At 49.3% G+C, this 10,201-nt stretch overlaps 1 protein-coding gene across 1 annotated transcript in view; it reads left to right on the top strand.

Annotated features, from left to right (window-relative positions):
• Nucleotides 1-4,417: 4,417 nt before the first annotated feature.
• LOC104547169 (neuroblast differentiation-associated protein AHNAK-like) overlaps nucleotides 4,418-10,201 on the top strand; it is a 9,678-nt gene continuing 3,894 nt past the window's right edge. Inside the window, exons 1-3 of the mRNA XM_010192755.1 lie at nucleotides 4,418-4,574; nucleotides 6,603-6,790; nucleotides 9,844-10,161. Coding sequence (XP_010191057.1) covers nucleotides 4,418-4,574; nucleotides 6,603-6,790; nucleotides 9,844-10,161 — 663 coding nt within the window. The remainder of the gene's footprint in view (nucleotides 4,575-6,602; nucleotides 6,791-9,843; nucleotides 10,162-10,201) is intronic.

The following is a 10,201-nucleotide window of genomic DNA, read 5'->3' as shown; positions in this document are numbered from 1 at the left end:
GGTGGTGCTGGCATCGTTGGGGTTTTTTTGGGGGGGAAAATGGGATTTGGAGAGGAATTTTTGGGAAAAAATGGAATTTGGGGGGAAAAATTGATTTGGAAAGGGATTTTTTTGGAGGAAAAATGGAATTTGGGGAGGGATTTGGGGGAAAAAAATGGGATTTGGGGAGGGATTTTTGGGGAAAATTGGGATTTGGGGAGGGATTTTTGGGGAAAATTGGGATTTGGGGGAAAAATTTGATTTAGAAAGGGATTTTTTTGGAGGAAAAATGGAATTTGGGGAGGGATTTGGGGGAAAAAATGGCATTTGGGGAGGGATTTTTGGGAATAATTGAATTTGGGGAGGGATTTTGGGGAAAAATGAGATTTGGGGAGGAATTGTTGGGAAAAATTGGGATTTGGAAAGGTTTTTTTGGGAAAAAGTGGGATTTGGGGAGGGATTTTTGGGGAAAATTGGGATTTGGGGGAAAAATTTGATTTAGAAAGGGATTTTTTTGGAGGAAAAATGGAATTTGGGGAGGGATTTGGGGGAAAAAATGGCATTTGGGGAGGGATTTTTGGGAATAATTGAATTTGGGGAGGGATTTTGGGGAAAAATGAGATTTGGGGAGGAATTGTTGGGAAAAATTGGGATTTGGAAAGGTTTTTTTGGGAAAAAGTGGGATTTGGGGAGGGATTTTGGGGGAAAAAAGGTTTTGTTGGGAAAAAGTGGGATTTGGGGAGGGATTTTGGGGGAAAATGGGATTTGGGGAGGGATTTTTGGATAAAATTGGGATTTGGGGAGGGATTTTTGGGGAAAATTGGGATTTGGAAAGGTTTTTTTGGGAAAAAGTGGGATTTGGGGAGGGATTTTTGGGGGAAAATGGGATTTGGGAAGCTTTTTTGGGGAAAAGTTTGATTTGGGAAGGGATTTTTTTTGGGGAGAAATGGATTTAGGAAGGGATTTTTTTGGGGAAAATGGGATTTGGGGAGGAATTTTCGGGAAAAAATTGAATTTGGGGAGGGATTTTTGGGAAAAAATGAGATTTGGGGAGGAATTGGGAAAAATTGGGATTTGGAAAGGTTTTTTTGGGAAAAAATGGGATTGGGGGGGGAATTTTTGGGGGAGAAATGGATTTGGGAAGGGATTTTTTGGGGGGAAAATGGGATTTGGGAATGGATTTTTGGATAAAATTGGGATTTGGGAAGGGGTTTTGGGGAAAAATGCAGATTTGGGAAGAGATCTTTTGTTAAAAATGGGATTTGGGGAAGGGATTTTAGAGGGAAAATGGATTTGGGGGCAAAAATGGATTTGGGAAGGGATTTTTTTGGGAAAAAGTGGAATTTGGGGAAAAAAGAGATTTGGGAAAATGGATCTGAGAAGGGATTTTGGGAAATACAGATTTGGAAAAGGGTTTTTGGGGGGAAAATGGGATTTGGAGAGGGATTTTTGGGGAAGAAATGGGATTTGGGGAGGGATTTTGGGGTAAAAAATGGGATTTGGGGAGGGATTTTTGGGAAAATGGGGGTGGGAAGGGATTTTTTGGGGGAAAAATTGAATTGAGGGAAGGGATTTGGGGGGAAAATGGATTTGGGAAAGGGATTTTTGGAAAAAAATGGATTTGGGAAGGGATTTTTTGGAAAAAGTGGAATTTAGGGGAAAATGAGTTTGGAAAGGGATTTCTTTTGAGAAAAAAACAGAATTTGGGAAGGGATTTTGTGGGGAAAACGGAATTGGGAAGGGATTTCTTTGGATAAAAGTGGAATTTGCGGAGGGGTTTTTGGGGAACGTGGGATTTGGGAAAGGGATTTTGGGGTAAAAATGGATTTGGAAAGATTCTTTTTGGGAAAAATGGAATTTGGGAAGGGATTTTTTGGATAAAAGTGGGATTTGGGAAGGGGTTTTTGAGAAAAAATGGAATTTGGGGAGGGTTTTTTGGGAAAAAATGGATTTGGGAAGGGTTTTTTTGCATAAAAATAGGATTTGGGGAGGGTTTTTAAAAATGGATTTGGGAAGGGTTTTTTTGCATAAAAAATAGGATTTGGGGAGGGTTTTTTGGGGAAAATGGGATTTGGGAATGGATTTTTGGATAAAAATGGGATTTGGGAAGAGGTTTTGGGGGAAAAAAATGGAATTTGGAGAGGTTTTTTTTGGATAAAAATGGGATTTGGGGAGGGGTTTTTGGGGGGAGAAATGGATTTAGGAAGGGATCTTTGGGGAAAATGGGATTTGGGGATGGATTTTTGGATAAAATTGGGATTTGGGGAGGGGTTTTTGGGGAAGAAATGGATTTGGGAAGGGATTTTTTGGGGAAAATGGGATTTGGGAATGGATTTTTGGAGGAAAATGGAATTTGGGGAGGGCTTTGGGGGAAAAAATGGAATTTGGAGAGGGTTTTTTTGGATAAAAATGGAATTTGGGAATGAATTTTTGGATAAATATGGGATTTGGGGAGGGATTTTTGGGGAAAATGGGATTTGGGAATGGATTTTTGGATAAAAATGGGATTTGGGAAGGGATTTTGGGGAAAAAATGGAATTTGGGGAGGAATTTTTTGGGGAAAAGTGGATTTGGGAAGGGTTTTTTTGGATAAAAATAGGATTTGGGGAGGGTGTTTTGGGGGAAAATGGGATTTGGGAATGGATTTTTGGATAAAAATGGGATTTGGGAAGGGATTATTGGGTCGCAAATGGATTTAGGGCAGGCTTTTTTGGGAAAAAAAGTGGCATTTGAGAAAGGACTTCGGGGAAAAATGGGATTTGGGCAGGGGTTTTTTGGGTAAAAAGCAGAGGCTTGGCTGTGGGGCGTCGTGGATTTGTTCGCATTTATTTCCCATTTCTTTTCTGTTGATTTCTCGTGGGTTGATTTATTTTTCATTTCTTTTTCACGGATCGATTGATTTTTTTTTTTTTAAATGGATTTCTCGTGGATTTACTTTTTCAAATTCATTTCTCATGGATTTATCTATTAATCTTGAATTTATTTCGCGTGGATTTATTTCCTATTGACTTAGTGTTTCTATTTATTTCCTCTTTATTCCCCGTGCCTGCCCGAAACTCGCCGGAAACGGCGAAATCTCCCCGATTCCTTTTTAGGTGGCCAAAAATTGGGCGTTGGGGTCAGCTGACGTCATCAGGTGCCCCATGGTTTTGCCCCAGATTCCTCTGTTTTCCATAAAACAGCAAAAAGAGCCATTTTTGAGCTCCTCCGAGGACCGCGTTGGTCCAAGGCCTCTGGTTGGGTCAATGGGACGCGGTGGCCGTGGTTTATTGGCCAACGGGCCCTGGGGTGGCCAAGGAGGGGGACGAGGGAGCGGGAGGAAGGCCCCGAACCCCCATGGACCCCTCTGGTGCCCCCCCCCCAGGCTGGGACGGTGACGCGGAAGCTGCCGGAAGGTCCACGCGTGAAGGCCGAGGGATTCCTGGGGCGGTTCCGGCCTGGACCAGTGGCCCAGTAAGGTCAGTGGGCGGCACTGGTTTTGTCCCAGTTCATCTCCTCCATCGTGGTTCCCTCCTCTTGCTCTGGGCCTGGGCCTGGGCCTTTGCTCCAGGCCTGGGCCTTCCTCCTCATCCTCCTTGGGCCTCTCCTCCTCGTTGTCCTCCTTGGGCCTCCCTTCCTCTTCCTTGTCCTCCTCCTTGTGGCCTCTCTTCCTCCTCTTCCTCGTGCCTCTCATCATCCTCCTCTTCCTCGGGCCTCTCTTTCTCCTCCTCATTGCTTCTCTTCTTCGTTCCTCCTCCTCGGGCCTCTCTTCTTCGTTCTTCCTCCTTCCTCGTGGCCTCCTTGTTCCTCATCCTCAGGCCTCCCTTCCTCCTCCTTCCTCCTCTTCCTCGTGGCCTCCTCGTTCCTCCTCCTCGGGCCTCCCTTCCTCCTCCTCCTCCTCGTGGCCTCCTCTCTTCGTCCTCCTCCTCCTCCTCAGGCCTCTCTTCTTCTTCCTCCTTGTGCCTCCTCCTCTCTTCCTCCTCCTCCTCGGGCCTCTCTTCCTCCTCCTTCCTCGTGGCCTCCCTCCTTTGTCCTCCTCCTCCTCGTGGCCTCCTCTCTTGGTCCGCCTCCTCGTGGCCTCCTCTCTTCCTCCTCCTCGGGCCTCTCTTCTTCTTCCTCCTCCTCCTCAGGCCTCTCTTCCTCCTCCTTCCTCGTTGCCTCCCTCCTTCGTCCTCCTCTCTTCGTCCTCCTCCTCCTCGTGGCCTCCTCTCTTCGTCCTCCTCCTCCTCGTGGCCTCCCTCCTTCGTCCTCCTCGTGGCCTCCTCTCTTTGTCGTCCTCCTCCTCGTGGCCTCCTCTCTTTGTCGTCCTCCTCCTCTCCTCCCCCTCCCCGCGCCCGCCTCTCTTTGTCCTCCTCCTCCTCGTGGCCTCCTCTCTTTGTCGTCCTCCTCCTCGTGGCCTCCCTCCTTCCTCCTCCTCCTCAGGCCTCTCCTCCTCCCTCACCCCTGTCCCCCCTCACAGATGGAGAAGGAGGAGGAGGAGACGCGGGAGCTGCTGCTCCCCAACTGGAAGGGCAGCGGCTCCCACGGCATCACCATCGACCAAACCGACGACGGCGTCTTCGTCCGGCGCGTGCAGCAGAACTCCCCGGCCGCCAAGATGGGCGTCGTCAGGGAAGGTGCGGCCTCGGGGGGGGATTTTGGGGAGAAATGGGGGTGGGAAAGGGTTTTTTGGGGAAAAAATTGGGTGGGGAAGGGGTTTTTGAGGAGAAAATGGAGTTTGGGAAGGGTTTTTTGGGGAAAACTGTGGTGGCGAAGGGTTTTCTTGGGGAAAAACGGGGGTAAAGAAGGTGGTTTTGGGACAAAATTGTGGTGGGGAAGGGTTTTCTTGGGGAAAACACAGAAGTAGGGAAGGGTTTTGGGGACAAAATGGTGGTAAAAGAGGTTTTTTTGGGGAAAATGGAGTTTGGGAAGGGTTTTATGGGGAAAACTGAGGTGGGGAAGGGGTTTTGGGGACAAAATGGAGGTGGGAAAGGATTTTTGGGGAGACAAAGTGGTGGTGGGGATGGGGTTTTTGGGAGATAACGGACGTGGGGAAGGGATTTTGAGGGGAGAACGGGGTTTTGGGGACAAAGTGGTGGTGGGGAAAGGGATTTGGGCCAAAAATGGCGGTGGGGAAGGGTTTTTTGGGGTAAATGGAGGTGGGAAAGGTGCTTTTTGGGGACAAAATGGATTTGGGAAGGGTTTTTGGGGGACAAAAGTGGTAAAGAAGATGTTTTTGGGACAAAAATGGTGGTGGGGAAGGGGTTTTTTGGGACAAAATGGATTTGGGAAGGGTTTTTTGGGAGGAAAACTGTGGTTTTGGGACAAAATGGTGGTGGGGAAGGGGTTTTGAGGGGGGAAACGGTGTTTTTGGGACAAAATGAAGACGGGGAAGGGGTTTTTGGTGAGAAAATGGATTTGGGAAGGGTTTTTTTGAGGAAAAATGGTGGTAAAGAAGGTGTTTTGGGGACAAAACTGAGGTGGGGAAGGGGTTTAGGGGGAGAAATTGTGGTGGGGAAGGGGATTTTGGGACAATGGTGGTGGGAAATGTGGGGTTTGGGGAAAAAATGATGTGGGGAAGGGTTTTTTGGATAAATGGAGGTGGGGAAGGGGTTTTTTTGGACAGAATTGATTTGGGAAGGGTTTTTTGGGAGGAAAATGGTGGTTTTGGGACAAAATGGTGGTGGGGAAGGAATTTTTGGGAGATAACAGAGATGGGAAACAGATTTTGAGGGGGGGAAAGGTGTTTTTGGGGCAAAATGAAGACGGGGAAGGGGATTTTGGTGAGAAAATGGATTTGGGAAGGGTTTTTGGGGGACAAAAGGGTGGTAAACAAGGTGGCTTTGGGTACAAAACGGTGGTGGGGAAGGGGTTTTTGGGGACAAAATGGATTTGGAAAGGGGGTTTTTTGGAGGAAAATTGTGGTTTTTGGGAGAAAATGGGAGTGGGGAGGGGTTTTTTTGGGGGAAAAAGGTGTTTTGAGACAAAATGGTGGTGGGAAAAGGGATTCTGAGGGGGAAAGTGGAAGTGGGGAAGGGTTTTTTGGGGACAGTGGTGGTGGGGAACGGGTTTTGAGGGGAAAAAAGGTGGTTTTTGGAACAAAATGGCAGAGGGGAAGGGGTTTTGGGGACAAAATAGTGGTGGAAAAAGGTTTTTGAGGGGGAAAATGATGGGGTTTGGGGCAAAATGGCAGTGGGAAAGGGTTTTTTGGGGACCAAGTCGATTTGGGAAGGGTTTTTTTTGGGGAAAAAAGGGGTTTTTAGGACAAAATGGTGGTGGGGAAGGTGGTATTTTTTTTAGGAAAAATGGATTTGATAAGGGTTTTTTTTGGGGGGAAAAAGGTGGTTTCAGGACAAAATGGCAGTGGGAAAAGGGTTTTAGGGGAAATATGGAGGAGGGGAAGGGTTTTTTGGGACTAAATGGTGGTGGGAAAGGGATTTTTGAGGGGAAAAAAGGGTTTTTTGGGGAACAAAATGGGTTTGGGAAGGGTTTTGGGGCCAAACCAGGCTCTTTTTGTCCACCTTACGCTGCCTCAGCTTCCTCTTCCTCCACATTGGGCCTCAACCCAAGGCCTCCATTGCGCGTGGTGGGGCCGGGGGTCTCTTTTTCCTGCCTCCCCCATCCGCTGAAATGTCCCCCACTCCCCAAATTTCCCCCCCCCGCAGGGGATCAGATCGTGGGCGCCACCGTGTACTTCGACAAGCTGCAGTCCGGGGAGGTGGCGCAGCTCCTGGCCACCATGGGGCACCACGCGGTGGGGCTGCGTCTGCAGCGCAAGGGGGACAGGTCCCCGCTGCCGGACCAGGCCTGGGCCCACGACGCCTTCGCCCCCGGCAGCCCCGAGGTCGTCCTGGTGAGTGCAGGGGGGGATGGGATGGATCCGGTTGGGGTCCGGTGGTCGATGGTGTCCCCCAGGCCTCAGTTTTGGGCCCAGTCCAGGGCCAAAATGGGGATGATAGGAAGGATCCGGTTGGTGTCTGGTGACCAATGGTGTCCCCCAGGCCTCAGTTTTGGGCCTGGTCCCATTCAACGCCAGGTCCAAAATGGGGATGATGGGAGGGATCCGGTTGAGGTGCGGTCACCAATGGTGTCCCCTAGGCCTCAGTTTTGGGCCCAGTCCTGTTCAACACCAGGGCCAAAGTGGGGTTGATGGGATGGATCCCGTCGTCCAGTGGCCAATGGTGTCCCCCAGGCCTCAGTTTTGGGCCCAGTCCAGACCCAAAATGGGGATGATGGGAGGGATCCCGTGGTCCAGTGGCCAATGGTGTCCCCCAGGCCTCAGTTTTTTGGGCCCGGTCCCATTCAACGCTGGATCCAAAGTGGGGGTGACGGGATGGATCCCGTGGTCCGGTCACCAATGGTGTCCCCCAAGCCTCAGATCTGGGCCCAGGGCCTCGCCACCCTCAAAATGATGAATTTCTTCCTCAAATCCAGTCTAAATCTCCCCTCTTCCAGTTTAAAACCATCACCCCTCGTCCCATCGCTCCATCCCTTGTCAAAAGTCCTGTAGGACCCTTTCAGGTCCTGGAAGGTCGCTATAAAGATCTTCCTTCTGAACACCCCAACTCTCTCAGCCATAGCAGAGCATCCCCGTGGCCTCCTCTGGCCCCTCAACGTCCTTTTTGCGTTGGGGACCCCAAATCTGGACGCAATATTCCAGTATGAATGAATTAATACTGAGGTGGTGGCGTCCCCGTCCCTGGAGGTGTTGAAGGATGCAGCTCTCGGTGCCGTGGTCGAGCCGATGTGGAGGTGTTGGGCCATGGGCTGCGCTTGATGAGCTCAGGGGGGCTTTTCTGGCCTCAACAATTTGGTGATAACCTCCAGAATTCGGAGATAAAACCTCCATAATTTGGTGATCCCCTTTGTAATTCGGTGACAACCTCCTGGTAACCCCCGTAATTTGGTGACAACCTCCTGGTAACCTCCGTAATTCGGTGACAACCTCCATAATTTGATCATAACCTCCTGTCAACCCCCGTAATTTGGTGATAACCTCCTGGTAACCCCCATAATTCGGTGACAACCTCCATAATTTGGTGGCAACCTCCTGGTAACCCCCGTAATTTGGTGGTAACCTCCGTAATTCAGTGCTAAAACCTCATGGTAACCCCCATAATAATTCGGTGATACCTCTGTAATGGGGTGGTAACCTCCTGGTAACCTCCATAATTTAGTGGTAACCTCCATAATAATTCGGTGGTAACCTGGTGATAAACCCCCCCATAATAATTCGGTGATCACCTCCTGGTAACCTCCATCATAATCTGGTGATCACCTCGATAATTCAGTGATATAGCCCCCGTAATTCGGCGATAAAACACCCATAATTTGGTGGTTCCCTCTGTAGTAGTAATTTGGTGCTAACCTCATGGTAACCCTCATAATTCAGTGGTAACCCCCATCATAATTCGGCGATCACCTCCGTAATACGGCGATAACCTCCTGATAACCCCCGTAATAATTCAGCAATAATCTCTGTAATGATTTGGTGCTAACCTCCTGATAACCTCCATAATTCAGTGGTAACCTCCATAATAATTCGGCGGTAACCTGGCAATACCCTCCATAATAATTTGGTGATTAAACCCCCCCATAGTTTGGTGGTCCCCTCCATGGTAATTTGGTGATAACCTCATGGCAACCTCCATAATTTGGTGGTAACCTCCTGGTAACCCCCATAATTCAGTGGTAACCCCCATCATAATTCGGTGATAACCTCCATAATAATTCAGTGATAACCTCCTGGTAACCCCCATCATAATTCGGTGATACCCTCCATCGTAATTTGACAGTAACCTCCTGATAACTCCTGTAATAATTTGGTGGTCACCTCCTGGTAACATCCATAATTCAGTGGAAACCCCCACAATAATTTGGTGATCCCCTCCATAATAATTCGGTGATACCTCCATAATTTGGTGCTAACCTCCATAATTTGGTGATGGCCTCCATGATAATTCAGTGATCACCTCCTGGTAACATCCATAATTCAGTGGTAACCCCCACAATAATCTGACGATCCCCTCCGTAATAATTCAGTGATACCTCCATAATTTGGTGCTAACCTCCATAATTTGGTGATGGCCTCCATGATAATTCAGTGATCACCTCCTGGTACCCTCCGTAATTCAGCGGTAACCTCCGTAATTTGGTGGTAACCTCCATAATTCAGTGATAACCTGTGTAATTCAGTGACAACCTCCATAATTTGATGGTAACCTCCATAATTCGATGGTAACCTCCATAATTCGATGGTAACCTCCATAATTCGATGGTAACCTCCTGGTAACCTGTGTAATTCAGTGACAACCTCCATAATTTGATGGTAACCTCCATAATTCGGTGATGCCCTCCATGCTAATTCAGTGATCACCTCCTCGTAACCCCCGTAATTCGGCGGTAACACCTGCAATTCGGTGACAACCTCCATAATTCGGTGGTAACCTCCTGGTAACCTCCATAATTCGGTGGTAACCTCCTGGTAACCTCCATAATTCGGTGGTAACCTCCTGGTAACCTCCATAATTTGGTGGTAACCTCCTGGTAACCTCCATAAATCGATGGTAACCTCCGTAATTCGATGGTAACCTCCTGGTAACCTCCATAATTTGATGATCACCTTCTGGCAACCTCCCATAATTCAATGATAACCGTCTGGTAACCTCCGTAATTCGGTGACAACCTCCATAATTTGGTGCTAACCTCCATAATTCGGTGACAACCCCCATAATTCAATGATAACCGTCTGGTAACCTCCGTAATTCGGTGACAACCTCCATAATTTGGTGCTAACCTCCATAATTCGGTGATATAACCCCCATAACTGGGTGACAACCTCCACAATCGGGTGATATGGGCGAGGAGGCAGCGTCCCGGCGCTAACGACGCTGCCTTCGTTTGCAGAGCGGCGACGACGAGGAGTACAGGAGGATTTACACCACCAAGATCAAGCCGCGGCTGAAGTCGGAGGAGGTGGTGGCGGAGGAGGCCGGCGGGACGCAGAGCAGGACCATCACGGTCACCCGCAAGGTGACGGCCTACACCGTGGACGTCACCACCAGCGACGTCGACGTCCTCGGCCCTGAGTTCAAGATCCGCATCCCGGGCGACGGCGGGGACGGGAAAAGCGCCCAAGCCGTGGGCTGCGGCCTGGGCGTCCAGCACGGCCCAACGGTTCAATCTCCCGCCCTCAACTTGGACGTCGGCCTCGGCGAGGCCCAAGTGGGACAGGCCGGGGTGGCGGGGCCGGGGACGCCGCCGG

The sequence above is a fragment of the Mesitornis unicolor genome, unplaced genomic scaffold, assembly GCF_000695765.1.
Source record: "Mesitornis unicolor isolate BGI_N332 unplaced genomic scaffold, ASM69576v1 scaffold4669, whole genome shotgun sequence".
Classification (NCBI taxonomy): Eukaryota; Metazoa; Chordata; class Aves; order Mesitornithiformes; family Mesitornithidae; genus Mesitornis; species Mesitornis unicolor.
This window is presented reverse-complemented; position numbering and strand designations above follow the sequence as displayed.